This window comes from Stegostoma tigrinum, chromosome 27 (genome assembly GCF_030684315.1).
Source record: "Stegostoma tigrinum isolate sSteTig4 chromosome 27, sSteTig4.hap1, whole genome shotgun sequence".
NCBI lineage: Eukaryota > Metazoa > Chordata > Chondrichthyes > Orectolobiformes > Stegostomatidae > Stegostoma > Stegostoma tigrinum.
In genome coordinates this window covers 39,753,944-39,770,121 of record NC_081380.1, presented here as the reverse complement: position 1 = coordinate 39,770,121, position 16,178 = coordinate 39,753,944, and the positions used below count along the sequence as shown (strand labels likewise).

The 16,178-nt window shown below is 46.4% G+C and overlaps 1 protein-coding gene across 4 annotated transcripts in view; it reads left to right on the top strand.

The window, feature by feature from the left end:
• LOC125464611 (multidrug and toxin extrusion protein 1-like) overlaps positions 1 to 11,988 on the top strand; it is a 56,921-nt gene extending 44,933 nt beyond the window's left edge. For all 4 annotated transcript variants that reach the window (XM_048557215.2, XM_048557214.2, XM_048557213.2 and 1 more), the window contains 2 exons: positions 8,843 to 8,936; positions 11,275 to 11,988. In XM_048557215.2, the coding sequence (XP_048413172.1) occupies positions 8,843 to 8,936; positions 11,275 to 11,489 (309 nt within the window). In that variant the 3' untranslated portion in view covers positions 11,490 to 11,988. The remainder of the gene's footprint in view (positions 1 to 8,842; positions 8,937 to 11,274) is intronic.
• The last annotated feature ends 4,190 nt before the right edge of the window (positions 11,989 to 16,178 follow it).

Below are 16,178 nucleotides of genomic sequence, written 5' to 3'. Positions count from 1 at the left end.
GAGAGGATGTTCTCATGAAGGATGTCATGGGAGATTGTTGGACCAGACCGAATGGTCTCAGAATAAAGGGACCACAATTTGAGACTGAGATGAGGAGGAATTTCTTCTCTCAGAGGGGTTGTGAATCTTGAATCCTTGCCACAGAGAGCTGAGGGGGACAGAGCCCTTGTGTGTATTCAAGGCTGAGATGGAGACATTCTGGATCTGTATAGGAACCAAGAGTTATGGGGAAATTGCAGGAAAGCGGACATGAGGAATGTTGGGTCAACAATGATCCTACCAAATGGCAGAGCAGGCTTAAGGGCTGAATGGTGTAGTCTGGCATGTTTGTTTAATGATTGAACACTGAATCTGGAAAATGTCGCAGGAGAACTGCAGATGAAATTTACCTCGTGCTGTTACTTGTCGTGGGTGCACACTCCAGCGCTCACTGTGATTACAACAACTGCTCTGTTATGCCCAGGACTTGTGTTGAAGCGAGGAGGGTTTTGTTGTTGAACACTCATTTCCACGGTGTGTGGAAGGCTGGGCCGGCACAGCTGATGCCATCTCCATCTCCTGATCGCTGGTCGCCTTTGTGGAGAGGCGGATGCCACATTTTCTCAGAAATTGTTACAGCACAGCGGGAGGCAGTTCGGTCCACCGAGTCGACAATGGCTCTCCCAGTAAGCGTAATGTCTCATAATGCCATTGGCCTGCCTTTCCCCCATAAGCATTAGGGAAGAGTTTAACACCACAGAATGTACTGGCAGAACTAAGCGTGTGGGAGCACTCTGAGATTCGTCTGGCCTGCAGGATGAAAGACAAAACACCTCCTGAAAATGAAAATTCTCGTATTTACGCAGTTCCATCCCTGAGTGCCAGATATTTTGCAGCCAGTCAATTACTTTTAAACTGCTGCGCTTCAGCAAGATGGCAGAAGTGATGGAGTAGCTACGTACAGCCTCCTGTGCCTGGGCTTGTCCTCTTCGTCTGCCTTTTTTAAAAATTTCATAGAACATAGAACATTACAGCACAGTACAGGCCCTTAGGCCCTCAATGTTGTGCCGACCTGTCGTATCGATCTCAAGCCCATCTAACCTACACTATTCCATGTACGTCCATATGCTTATCCAATGACGACTTAAATGTACCTAAAGTTGGTGAATCTACTACCGTTGCAGGCAAAGCGTTCCATTCCCTTACTACTCTCTGAGTAAAGAAACCACCTCTGACATCTGTCCTATATCTTTCACCCCTCAATTTAAAGCTATGCCCCCTCGTGCTCGCCGTCACCATCCTAGGAAAAAGGCTCTCCCTATCCACCCTATCTAACCCTCTGATTATTTTATATGTTTCAGTTAAGTCACCTCTCAACCTTCTTCTCTGTCATGAAAACAGCCTCAAGTCCCTCAGCCTTTCCTCGTAAGGCCTTCCTTCCGTACCAGGCAACATCCTAGTAAATCTCCTCTGCACCCTTTCCAAAGCTTCCACATCCTTCTTATAATGCGGTGACCAGAACTGTACACAATACTCCAAGTGCGGCCGCACCAGAGTTTTGTACAGCTTCACCATAACCTCTTGGTTCTGGAACTCGATCCATCTATTAATAAAAGGTAGAACACTGTATGCCTTCTTAACAGCCCTGTCAACCTGGGTGGCAATTTTCAAGGATCTGTGTACATGGACACCGAGATCTCTCTGCTCATCTACACTACTAAGAATCTTACCATTAGCCCTGTACTTTGCCTTCCGGTTACTCCTGCATCACCTCACACTTGTCTGCATTAAACTCCACTTGCCACCTCTCAGCCCAGCTCTGCAGCTTATCTATGTCTCTTTGCAACCTACAGTATCCTTCGTCACTATCCACAACTCCACCGACCTTAGTGTCGTCTGCAAATTTACTAACCCATCCTTCTACGCCCTCATCCAGGTCATTTATAAAAATGACAAACAGCAGTGGACCCAACACCGACCCTTGCGGTACACCACTAGTAACTGGTCTCCAGGATGAACATTTCCCATCAACTACCACCCTCTGTCTTCTTTCAGAAAGCCAATTTCCGATCCAAACTGCTATATCTCCCACAATTCCATTCCTCCGCATTTTGTACAACAGCCTATTGTGGGGAACCTTATCGAACGCCTTGCTGAAATCCATATACACCACATCAACCAGTTTACTCTCATCTACCTGTTTGGTCACCTTCTCAAAGAACTCAATAAGGTTTGTGAGGCACGACCTTCCCTTCACAAAACCGTGCTGACTATCCCTAATCAATTTATTCTTTTCTAGATGATTATAAATCCTATCCCTTATAACCTTTTCCAACACTTTACCAACAACTGAGATAAGGCTCACTGGTCTATAATTATCAGGGTTGTCTCTACTCCACTTCTTGAACAGGGGAACCACATTTGCTATCCTCCAGTCATCTGGCACTATTCCTGTAGACAGTGACGAGTCAAAGATCAATGGCAAAGGCTCGGCAATCTCCTCCCTGGCTTCCCAGAGGATCCGAGGATAAATCCCATCCGGCCCAGGGGACTTATCTATCTTCACCCTCTGAAGGATTTCTAATACCTCTTCCTTGTGAACCTCAATCCCACCTAGCCTAGTAGCCTATATCTCAGTATTCTCCTCAACAACATTGTTGTTTTCTAGAGTGAATACTGTTGAAAAATATTCATTTAGCGCTTCCCCTATCTCCTCTGGCTCCACACACAACTGACCAATACTATCCTTGATTGGGCCTAATCTTACTTTCGTCATTCTTTTATTCCTTAAATACCTATAGAAAGCCTTAGGGTTTACCCTGATCCTATCCACCAACAACTTCTCATGTCTCCTCCTGGCTCTTCTGAGCTCTCTCTTTAGGTCTTTCCTGGCTACCTCGTAGCCCTCAAGTGCCCTAACTGAGGCTTCACATCTCATCCTAACATAAGCCTTCTTCTTCCTCTTGACCAGAGATTCCACCTCCTTCGTAAACCACAGCTCCCACACTCTACAGCTTCCTCCCTGCCTGACAGGTACATACTTATCTAGGACACACAGGAGCTTTTCCTTGAATAAGCTCCACATTTCTAATGTGCCCATCCCCTGCAGTTTCCTTCCCCATCCTATGCTCACTAAATCTTGCCTGATCTCATCGTAATTGCCTTTCCCCCAGCTATAACTCTTGCCCAGTGGTATACACCTATCCCTTTCCATCACTAAAGTAAACATAACAGAATTGTGATCGCTATCACCAAAGTGCTCACCTACTTCCAAATCTGACACCTGGCCAGGCTCATTACCCAGTACCAAATCTAATGTGGCTTCCCCCCTTGTTGGCCTATCTACATACTGTGTCAGGAAGCCCTCCTGCACAGACTGGACAAAAACTGACCCATCTATAGTACTTGAACTATAGTGTTCCCAGTCAATATTTGGAAAGTTGAAATCCCCCATGACAACTACCCTGTCTTTCTCACTCCTATCGAGAAGCATCTTTGCTATCCTTTCCTCTACATCTCTGGAACTATTTGGAGGCCTATAGAAAACTCCCAACAGGGTGGCCTCTCCTTTCCTGTTTCTAACCTCAGCCCATATTACCTCAGTTGACGAGTCCCCAAACATCCTTTCTGCAACTGTAATACTGTCCTTGTCCAACAATGCCACACCTCCCCCCCTTTTACCATCTTCTCTGTTCTTACTGAAACATCTGAATCCCGGAACCTGCAACAACCATTCCTGTCCCTGCTCCAATGATGTCTCCGAAATGGCCACAACATCGAAGTCCCAGGTACTAACCCATGCTGCAAGTTCACCCATCTTATTCCGGATGCTCCTGGCATTGAAGTAGACACACTTCAAGCCAACTTCATGCTTGCCGGTGCCATCTTGCTTCCCTGAAACTTTATTTCGGACCACCCTACTCTCAACCTTTCTATAGTCAAACTACAATTTTGGTTCCCATCCCCCTGCTGAATTAGTTTAAACCCACCCGAATAGCCTTAGCAAATTTCCCTCCCAGGATATCGGTACCCCTCTGGTTCAGGTGAAGACCATCTTGCTTGTAGAGGTCCCACCTATCCCAGAAAGAGCTCCAGTTATCCAAGAATCCGAAACCCTCCCTCCTGCACCATCCCTGTAGCCACGTGTTCAACTCCTCTCTCTCCCTATTCCTCGCCTCACTAGCACGTGGCACGGGCAACAAACCAGAGACAACAACTCTGTTCGTCCTAGCTCTCAGCTTCCATCCTAGCTCCTGAATTTCTGCCTTAAATCCCCGTCTCTCTTCCTACCTATGTCGTTGGTGCCAATGTGGACCACGACTTGAGGCTGCTCCCCCTCCCCCTTAAGGATCCCAAAAACACAGAGACATCACGCACCCTGGCACCTGGGAGGCAACACACTAACCGTGAGTCTCTCTTGTCCCCACAGAACCTCCTATCTGTCCCCCTAACTGTGGAGTCACCAATGACTACTGCTCTGCTCCTCTTCCCCCTTCCCTTCTGAGCAGCAGGGACAGAGTCTGTGCCAGAGACCTGTGCCCCACTGCTTTCCACTGGTAAGTCATCCCCCCCAACAGTATCCAAAACGGTATACTTATTATTGAGGGGAATGGCCACAGGGGATCCCTGCACTGCCTGCCAGTTCCCTTTCCGTCGCCTGACCGTAACCCATCTGCCTTTTTCCTGTACTTGAGGAGTGACTACCTCCCTGTAACTCCTCTCAATAACCCCCCTCTGCCTCCCGAATGATCCGAAGTTCATCCAGCTCCAGCTCCAGTTCCCTAACACGGTTTTCGAGGAGCTGGAGTTGGGTGCACTTCCCGCAGATGTAGTCAGCAGGGACACTAGTGGTGACCCTTACCTCCCACATTCTGCAGGAGGAACATTCAACTGCCCTGACCTCCGTTCCCATTATTCTAAATTCCCAAGACTTAAAAAATAAAGAATAAAAAATAAACTTGTTACCTTCTCAATCAGGCACACAAATATATTACCTCACTCACTCACCAGTCCCGTGTCGGCTCCTGCTCAGCGTACCTCCGCCTATTCACAAGGTAAGCTTTTTAAAGATTCAAAAACAGTGACTCACTGGCTTCCCAACAGGCTCCTGCTCCAGGCTCCCGCTCGCGCTGCTGCTGCAACCAGAAATTTCTCATTTTCCTTCTTTCTTCTCAAACGTACCTGATAAAGGGAGCTCTTCGGCAGGAGGTGGCTTCGATGGGCTCCAGGGCAGCGGCTGCATCTTCAGAGGCAGTGCGGCTACCGAATCTGTCGGTCATTCGACCTGTGAAGCCTGCAGCAGGCTCCCATTTCCACATGGAGTGGCCTGGGAGACTCAGAGTGGGCCTCTGGCGGCGATATGCTGTAACAGAGGAGATGGAAAAGTTGAAGATAATAAAATGTGAGGCTGGATGAACACAGCAGGCCAAGCAGCATCTCAGGAGCACAAAAGCTGACGTTTCGGGCCTAGACCCTTCATCAGAGAGGGGGATGGGGAGAGGGAACTGGAATAAATAGGGAGAGAGGGGGAGGCGGACCGAAGATGGAGAGTAAAGAAGATAGGTGGAGAGGGTGTAGGTGGGGAGGTAGGGAGGGGATAGGTCAGTCCAGGGAAGATGGACAGGTCAAGGAGGTGGGATGAGGTTAGTAGGTAGATGGGGGTGCGGCTTGTGGTGGGAGGAAGGGATGGGTGAGAGGAAGAACAGGTTAGGGAGGCAGAGAAAGGTTGGACTGGTTTTGGGATGCAGTGGGTGGAGGGGAAGAGCTGGGCTGGTTGTGTGGTGCAGTGGGGGGAGGGGACGAACTGGGCATCATTGTGGCACTGCAGGAGGCCCATGATGGACATGTCATCTAGGGAATGGGAGGGGGAGTGGAAATGGTTTGCGACTGGGAGGTGCAGTTGTTTGTTGCGAACTGAGCGGAGGTGTTCTGCAAAGCGGTCCCCAAGCCTCTGCTTGGTTTCCCCAATGTAGAGGAAGCCACACCGGGTACAGTGGATGCAGTATACCACATTGGCAGATGTGCAGGTGAACCTCTGCTTAATGTGGAATGTCATCTTGGGGCCTGGGATGGGGCTGAGGGAGGAGGTGTGGGGACAAGTGTAGCATTTCCTGCGGTTGCAGGGGAAGGTGCTGGGTGTGGTGGGGTTGGAGGGCAGTGTGGAGCGAACAAGGGAGTCACGGAGAGAGTGGTCTCTCCGGAAAGCATACAGGGGTGGGGATGGAAAATGTCTTGGGTGGTGGGGTCGGATTGTAGATGGCGGAAGTGTCAGAGGATGATGCGTTGTATCCGGAGATTGGTGTGGTGGTGTGTGAGAACGAGGGGGATCCTCTTTTGGCGGTTGTGGCGGAGGCGGGGTGTGAGGCATGTGTTGCGGGAAATTCGGGAGACGCGGTCAAGGGCGAGAGGGTTCTGAAATAAATAGGGAGAAAGGGGTGGGGGAGCGGATCGACCTAAGATGCTGCTTGGCCTGCAGTGTTCATCCAGCTCCACACTTTGTTATCCTGGAGCCTTTTTAAGTTTTTTCTTCTTCTATGTTAATGTGAATGATGCCTCTGCACAGCAACACTTTTCCCTGCATTTTTTCTTGAATACAAGTGACAATAAAGAATATTCTAACTGTAGTTCTAATAATGTAGGAAATGCAGCGCCCAGCATCCACAGAACAAGCTCCAACAAAGGCAATTTGCTAATGACCTGTTAAGCTGCAGTTTTTTTAGATTCGATTCCCTACAGGGTGGAAACAGACCCTTCAGCCCAACAGGCCCACACCACCCCTTGGAGCATCCCACCCAGTCCCATCCCCCTATAACCCACACACCCCTGAACACTACGGGCAATTTTAGCACGGTCGACCTACCTAGCCTGCACATCTTTGGACTGTGGGAGGAAACCGGAGCACCCGGAGGAAACCCACGCAGACCAGGGAGAATGTGCAAACTCTACACAAACAGTCACCCGACGGTGGAGTTGAACCCGAGTCCCTGGCGCTGTGATGTTGATTTGGGGATTGATCAGGGCACCAGGCATAAATCTCCATGGAGAGTCCTTGAAAGTAGTGTTGTTGGATTTTTTCCCATTGATCTCAGTCTTAAATTAGTGCCTGTTTATTTTGAGACTATTCCCACTGGCCCGAGATTCTCCCGTGTGGGTAAATACCCTCTCCAGCCCACATCCACCATGTCCTGTTCTCCCAACTCTTGAAAGATCGTGGTTTAGCAGAGGACAACAGACAACAGTCAAAGATGACAAAGAGTGAAGCTGGATGAACACAGCAGGCCAAGCAGCATCTTAGGAGCACAAAAGCTAACGTTTCAGGCCTAGGCCCTTCATCAGAAAAGCCCTTGTTTAGCATTTCTCTTCACTATTGCACTGGATTCTCTGTCTCAGTATTTTGTGCTCAAATCCTATCATGAGATTTAACCCAAAACTTTCTGAAATTGAGGTGAGTAGCAGAGGCAAGAAATGTTTTTCTTTAACAAAGTTGAAAATTAACAAGCTGGAGCTCCATTTTGAGGTATACAGGACAAGTCAGACTGAAATGCATCATTCGTAAGTTTTATTGGTGTTTCCCTACCTGCTAAAGCCACTCTAGTTCTTCATGAATACTGTACAGTTGGTAAATTTATCTAATATGAATGAACGGACACACGAATGAATGAATGAATGAATGAACAAATGCATGAACAAATGAATGAATGAAGGAATGAATGAATGAATGAAACGATGAACAAATGAATGAATGAATGAATGAAACAATGAACAATGAATGAATGAATGAATGAATGAACAAACAAATGAGTGAATGAATTAGCTTTATTGTCACATGCATGGTGCTATCTTAGGTACAAGATACCTAGGTACAGATACTTAAGTATTTGGTACAAAACTGAAAGAGTAAGAAATAAAACTCCTGTATAAGAATAAAAAGGAAAAAAGTACTTGGTTTACAGTCCTTCCACCCCAGTCTGTGACAGCACCTGGCCTCCACACCATACCGGGCCAAGTCTCTAGGCCGCACTGGACTTTAAAACTCAAGGCCTCGCCTCCCCGTTACAGCCTCCAGTCGGACTTCACAACCCGCGAGAGCCTCTGGTCCGGGACATACTCCCCGTTACAGCCTCCGATTTGGGACTCACTCCCTGTTACAGCCTCCGGTCTGGGACTGACTCCCCATTACAGCCTCCAGTCATGGACTCACTCCCCGTTACAGCCTCCAGTCCGGGACTCACTCCCCGTTACAACTTCTGGTCTGGGACTCACTCCCCGTTACAGCCTCCGGTCTGGGGCTCACTCCCCATTACAGCTTCTGGTCCGGGACTCACTCCCCGTTACAGCCTCCGGTCCGGGGCTTACTCCCCATTACAGCTTCCGGTCCGGGACTCACTCCCCGTTACAGCCTCTGGTCCGGGACTCTCTCCCCATTACAGCTTCTGGTCCGGGGCTCACTCCCCGTTACAGCCTCCGGTCCGGGACTGACTCCCTGTTACAGTCTCCGGTTTGGGACTCACTCCCCATTACAGCCTCTGGTCCGGGACTCTCTCCCCATTACAGCCTCTGGTCTGGGACTGACTCCCTGTTATAGTCTCCGGTTTGGGACTCACTCCCCGTTACAGCCTCCGGTCCGGGACTCACTCCCCATTACAGCCTCTGGTCCGGGACTCTCTCCCCGTTACAGCCTCTGCTCCAGGACTCACTCCCCATTAGAGCCTCCGGTTCGGGACTGACTCCCCACTACAGCCTCTGGTTTGGGACTCACTCCCCGTTACAGCTTGCAGCCTGGGACTCACCCCCCTGTGATGCCCTTTGGATAGAAAGCCTATAGTTTCCCTTTTAATGAAGATCTTGTGTGCTTTGTTTTAAGGCTCAAGCTATTTCAGGTGTGAAGACACATGTGGACCCGTATCCTCGTCCCTCTGTTGAGCAAAATGAGTGTATTTCATCAGATGTGAACAATGGTATGCCACGCTGTAATCACATTATTGAATTTTTTTTAAATCCTTGTTCACAGTATAATGTAGCTAATTACTTGCAATAAATAGGAATTCTTTTTTAAGTACAGAAAACTGGGGAAGGGTCATCCAACTTAAAATGTTAACTCTGCTCCTCTCTCAACAGGTGCTGCCTGACCTGCTGAGTTTCTCCAGTGCTGTCTGTTTTTGTTTCAGATTCCCAGCATTCATCGTTCTTTGTTCTTTGTCGTTGCCTTCACAAGTGTTTATCCTAGTTCAGCATGTTGTAGAAATTGAAATAAACGTGATCTTTCCATGATTTTAGCCATTGGGAAATAGAAGTTCCAAGCGATATTCTTGAATTAGGGGAAAGATATTGGTGTATTAGTAACATCAGTAAATTAGCAACGCAGTACGTCTCTTCTGATGTCCTGGGACCTGGGTCCAAATCTGCCCACGGGAGCTGATGGAATATAAATTATGCTAATTGGAAAAAGTTAAATTAAAATCTGGTCTCTGTATTGGGATGCAGCTCTCATTGATTACATTAAACACTGATTGAAGAAATGAAGGAAGCCAATCTGTTGTCATGAACTGGTCTAACCTATACATGACTCCAGATCCACCACAATGCAATTGACTTTTAATTGCCCCAAAACAGCCTATAAGGCCTCTCAGTGCAAGGGCAATTAGGGATGGGGAATGAATACTAGCTTTGCCAGTGATGCCCACACCGCATGACTTTTTAAAAAGATGTTCGGAACAATGTGGTTTAAATCCTCATGGATGTCCCTGTTAGTAAGATAGTTAATGTTGTCTGTACCAAATTCCTGTGTTTGCTAACTTAATGAAGATATTAATGAAGAAGTAGGTATAAATTTACAGAGAATACGCAGTAAAAGTGAAGGGAAGAGGTGGAGCTGAAGGGGCCCCCAGTTCCAGGTACAGCCCCTCCCTGGGCAATATGGCAGCTGGACGAACCAGACCGAAGGCTTAAGAGGAACTGGTGTGGCGTTCGAAGAGATCTACTTCATAGACAACCTCGGGCGGGGAAGATCTGCTTCACCCTCACCCTCACCCTCCACAGCCTCATCCTCCCTCCCCCTCCCCGGATATAAGCCTCCATCCATCTCCCTCTCACCTTTCTCCTCTCCAGATTTGTTCTTCAGGGCTGGCAGTGTCAGCCTCTATTTGTCTCCCCCTACAGCAACACCCCCTCCCTACCCAGCACACACGCACACTCTCCTCCCTAGCCTCCCCCTCCCCAGCCTGAGGACACAGTGATGCACGTTCACACAGACATTTCCTGCTGCTTGTTGTGACCAAATGACACCATGCGCAGTCGTCACTGTGGTGTTTTGGATCATCACTCCATTTTTAAATATATCCCCTTACGGGTTTACCGAATCCGTCATTCCCTGATCCCAAGGATGCAATACAATTGCTTTCTGGTATTAAAGGCACCCTACAGAATCATTAAATCACCTCTTAACGAGGCCAATCAGCCCATCATTTGCCTGCAACCTCTTTGAAATGGGTATCCAAACAGAGTTTGACTCAGATGCTCCTCCCTGACAGTTCTGCCGATTTTCCCCTTCCCACTATTTTTCCCATTTCCACTTTGGTGGTGTTTTCTCTCATCTATGTCAATATCCATGATGGAAACAAAACCAGAAATTGCTGGAGACACTCAGCAGGTCTGGTAGCATCCGGAGGAAGAAAGCAGACTTTGAATCCAATGACCCTTCTTCAGAACACATGATGGAACCTGCCTTGATAAAATTGTCACCCTGTAATGTGCTGTTCTGACACTGGGAGCACTACAGCCCCTACCCTGATAGGGGAGTGTAGTTACAGCCAGCTGAGCTCTGATTGGAGTTGCATATGTGGGAATAATCGAAGGAGAAGAAAAACAAGAAATGCATGCAAACATAACATTTTTTAATTATTGTGATTGCAAATGTAGCAGCCTTTCATAATGTTGGAGAAGATCACTCTTCCATTCCTCAATTTAAATCAAGTGTTTCCAAGCTTCTGCTGGGGAGCTACGTTCAAGTCTGATTGAATTTGAATTCAATAGAAAACATCTGAAATTAAGAATCTGCTGTTGGCTATGAAACCATTACCAATTATCAGGGAAAAAAAACCCATCTGGTTCACTAATGCTCTTCATTAGACTCCAAGCTGACAGCAAGCATGCTTGACTCTCAACTGCCCTCTGAAACGGCCTAGCAAGCTGCTCGATTGTAACAATCGCTACTTGGGACAGGCAATATGTACTGTGCCAGCCAGCTGTGTCCATGTCCCACAAATGAATAAAGAATAACACAGTTTTATTTTGCAGAAGTGCATTCAGGAAGCATCGCTGTCATTACAGTGGGAGATGCCACTCCTGTGGAGAATAATGTGAATGCTGGACAAGTGAGAGAAGAGAGCTTGGCCCCGAAAATGAATGTTGAAGAAAAATTGTCCTTGAAACAATTGATTGTTCGTCGGGGAATAGCCGTCCTTTCAGGATTACTTATACTGGTGATTGGACTACTGCTGAGGAACATGTAGACTCCAGTGAATTTTGCAGAGACGAGTGGGAATACAGATCACCTTCTGTTGTCAGTAGAGCAGCTATAAGAGGGGCTCTGTGTTTTATCTCATTTCTCACTTCTTAGCAACAATGAATGTTAAAGGAATGTCAATTATATTACAGATTGGAAGGAAGGCCATTCAAACAGAGTCTTGTAATTGTTTAAAGCGTTTGTGTCCATTTTAGTGACCTGGTCCTCACTGGTGTAGGCACCTGCCCACTCGAAACAGGACCAGGGACAACTTGGTGGCTTTTGCTATCAGGTTTCCATCAGCTTCAAGACCTCCCAGTTGACACTCGTGTACATCATTAACTGAAGCTGGAAAGGATTTTTATGAACTCGGAAATAAGAAAAGCAATTACTGGTGTGGTGACGTTAGTCTTCTTTGTGGGACTGGGCAGAGCAATCTGAGTCACAATTATTTTTAGACCTACCAGTGTGCAACAAAAAAAAATGCATCTATATTAAAACTTTAATGCAACAAAATCGTCCCAGGCTCTTCAATTGAGTGCCATCACACAACACTTGAACATGCATAACACAGTGTTGAGCTGGATGAACACAGCAGGTCAGGCAGCACCAGAGGAGCAGGAAAGCTCATCAGCTTCGGGTCAGGACTGAAGAAGGGTCCCGATCCGAAATGCCAACTTTCCTGCTCCTCTGATGCTGCCTGGCCTGTTGTGTTCATCCAGCTCTGCACTGTATTATCTCAGACTCCAGCATCAGCAGTTCTTATTATCTCTGAGTGACTTGAACGTGGAGGCATTTGATGAGATATGAGTACAGGTGATGAAAAATGTGGTTGTTGTTCAAGAACAGGAGGCAGGGAGATTTGCTTCTGCCACTTAGAAGCAGGCCTGATGATGAGGTGTCTGCAGAAGACTTTGCATCCAGTAGGCTATTCTGAAAGCCTGGGATTCTCGGACATGTTCCCTGGATGCACAGATTCATGACATTTACCGTTCAGTTCTGCAAAGAACTCAACATTCTAGTAATAAAGCAAAAACCAACAAACAATTGATTGTAGTAGATTAGCCTGTAGATATATTTGACTAAAAGTGAGTAGCAATGCAACAGTGTCATAGCTCCCTGCGGTTAGCCCACTGAAATCAAGCCCTGTTATTCCTGGACTTATCACCAAAATTGAAGAATATTTTTAGAAATACACACAGGCTCCTCAATTTGCCTGAATTTGTTGATCAAAAGCACAGATCAGTGGTATTATTGCTGGACTGTTAGCCCAGAAACCCGCATAACATTCTGGGGACCTGGGTTCAAATCCCGCCAGGGCATCTGGTAGAATTTGAATTCAGTGAGTATCTGGAATTTAAGATTCAAATCATGACCGTGAATCCATTGATTATCGTTGGAAAAACCCAACTGGTTTATTAATGCCCTTCAGGCTCCAGAGTCTGCACTGAGTTGGTTGATTATTCTAAGACAGTGATAACGATAGTGCAATAACAAACGTTGCTGGAAAAGCTCAGCAGTTCTTGCAGCATCTGTGGAGAGAAATCAAAATTAACTTACCTGGTCGGGCCTACATGTGACTCCAGACCCACAGTAATGTGGTTGACTCTTAGGAGCCTTCTGGGCAATTAGGGTTGGGCAATAAATCCTGGCCTACCCAGCGACTCCCACAGTCCATGAATGAATAAAGGGTAAAAAGCTATGAGTAAACAGATATAACCCATCAGCATAAATGCTACAAACTAAAACCTTAATCCCTTTAAAAACTTCCTCTTAACCACACAGATACATAGGGATAGACAAGGGAAAAAGAAAAACACATGGATGGAGGGAAAACTAGGAAAACATTTGATCTCTCTTTGTTCAGAGGATCCGTTGATTGATTCCTTCATCTCAGTCTTCCTTTTCCAAATACTTCCACTGGTCTGCAAAAGGCACAGGGTGGCTGGTTCACTCAAACTATCAAACAAGAGATGCAACTTTCAGCAACTGCTGAAGAAAACCTAATCTGGTTATCTTCAGATTTAGAGTGCCATACTGCTGAGAATGACGAGCAGGATCCTAGCTGATGGATACTTTGCAGTTCCTCTTGTAGCCCCAAGCTATTCAGTTATCTGAGAATTACTCACATGATTACTGACAGTCTAAAAGCCTTTCGTATCATTGGGGGGTCACTAGCACATGGATCACTCATCTTGTTGCCAGAAATGCCCAGTCTGATTAGAGTACCCCTCGGCTCCAGTTCATCTGCAACCTTAACTTCAATCATTGGCTGAGGAAGGGTCACCAGACCCTAAAAGTTAACTTGGATTTCTCTTTACAGATGCTGCCAGACCTGCTGAGCTTTTCCAGCAACTTCTGTTTTTATTTCAATCTTTGCTTGTTTGAACAGCTTTATTTGGCACAACATCGTGGGCTGAAGGGCCTGTTCTGTGCTGTACTGTTCTATGTTCTATAACCAATGCTTGCCAGGAGTTACTTCCTTTTGAAAACAAGTAGTAATCCTTGCAAAACCATGGTTTTACAAACAATTCTTTCTCATTTCAGTCCATAATTTTAAAATGCGCACAAAGGCAGAAAGACACAATACAGACTGCATAGAACACAACTTCAATCCAGAGCCTGCATTGAGTTCGTTGATGATTCTAAGACAGTGATAACGATAGTGCAATAACAAATGTTGCTGGAAAAGCTCAGCAGTTCTTGCAGCATCTGTGGAGAGAAATCAAAATTAACATTTCGGGTCCAGTCATCCTTCCCTAGAACTGCTGGTAGAGATAGTGCATTTAGTCTCCCTAAATCTGAACTACGAGCATAAAATCAGAACGGATTTGTTTTCTTCGTCACTATCTTTGGGGTTTAGAAGAATGAGAGGTGATCTCATTGAAACATACAGGATTCTGGAGAGTCTCATTAGAGAGTCTAGGACTAGAAGGAAGAAAATAAAGGGGCACCAATTTAACACTGAGAGAGGAAGAAAACTCCTTTTCTCGGAAGGTTATAAGTCTTTAGAACTCCTTTCCACAGAGAGCTGTGGGGGGTAGAGTCCTTGTGTGTATTAAAGGCTGAGATGGAGAGATTCCTGATCAGCCAGGGTTATGGAGAAATGCAGGGAAGTTTATGTGAGGAATATCGTAATAGTCATGGTCCTATTGAATGGTGGAACAGGCTCCAGGGACTGATAATCCTACTCCTGTTCTTATTTTGGCTGGTCTTATTGTTTATTCAAGGACCACCATTTGAACTGCATTATGTGCGTCATTAAGTTCCATGCTGATATACGCCATGGCCATCATGCAGGCTAATACACAAGGGGTAGAAGAAGTATTACCCTTTTCCAAAGGCCTTGTTAGACAAGACCTGGAGTACTATGTGCATTTCTGGGCATCACATCCTATGAAGGATAGACTAGCCTCATAGCCACTGTAACAAGGTGTGAAGCTGGATGAACACAGCTGGCCAAGCAGCATCTTAGGAGCACAAAAGATGACGTTTCTGGCCTAGACCCTTCATCAGAAAAGGGTCTGGACACGAAATGTCAGCTTTTGTGCTCCTAAGATGCTGCCTGGCCTGCTGTGTTCATCCAGCTCCACACTTTGTTATCTCGGATTCTCCAGCATCTGCAGTTCCCATTATCTCTGATCATAGCCAGTGTAGTCTAGGTTCACCTTAAATGTCTCTGAATTCCAAGGATCACACAATGAGAAGAAATCTCACAAACTTTTAAATTCCTTACAATTTAAAATGGTGAGGCATGATTTCATTCCAATGTTTAAGGTATTGAAGGGAACAGGTATGTTGATAGAGCAAGACTGCTGGTTGGGGTGTCCATGACTGAGACATAACCATAAAGTTCGAACCAAGCCTTTCAGGAGTTCACAAAGTCAGAAGGCACACATCACCAGGTTATAGTTCGACAGCTTTATTTGAAATCACAAGCTTTCGACGCGCTGCTCCTTCATCCGGTGAAGTCCTGAAGGGACAAATAAACCTGCCGGACTATAACCTGGTGTCGTGTGACTTCTGACTTTGTCCACTCCAGTCCAACACTGGGATTTCCACTTCAGGACTAAAAGCCTGAAGTACTACACACAAAGAGTGGTTTTCAATGGGGGATTTGGGGTGGTGCGATGGACTACCTGGTGAGAAGTTGGTCAGAGCCACGTGCCTCCTTTTTATTAGGGATGGCCTGCTGTGTTAGGTGCAAATCTAACACAGGTGCAGATATTTAGACCATAAGACCATAAGACATAGGAGTGGAAGTAAGGCCATTCGGCCCATCAAGTCCACTCCGCCATTTAAATCATGGCTGATGGGCAGTTCAACTCCACTTCCCTGCACTCTCCCCATAGCCCTTGATTCCTTCTGAGATCAAGAATTTGTTGATCTCTGCCTTGAAGGAATATTTATTCTGTAATCACTCACATGAGTTATTCAATATGTTCTGAAGCCTGGTCCCTGTGTTGTTGTACATTAGAGGACCGCACTGATTGTGATTTTCGGCCTGCTGATGAATTCTCCGGATGGACCATGGGGTATCTTTGTTGGAATTCCTCCGGCGTTCCCGCAGGGAAGTTGTAAGTGTTCCATATTAAGAAAAGATTATGATAGCATAGAGGATGAAATTGTTCCCACTGGTTTTGGGGCAGTAATGGAGGGAAGGTCAGCAAGCAGAGGACTCAAATTTAAATAATTA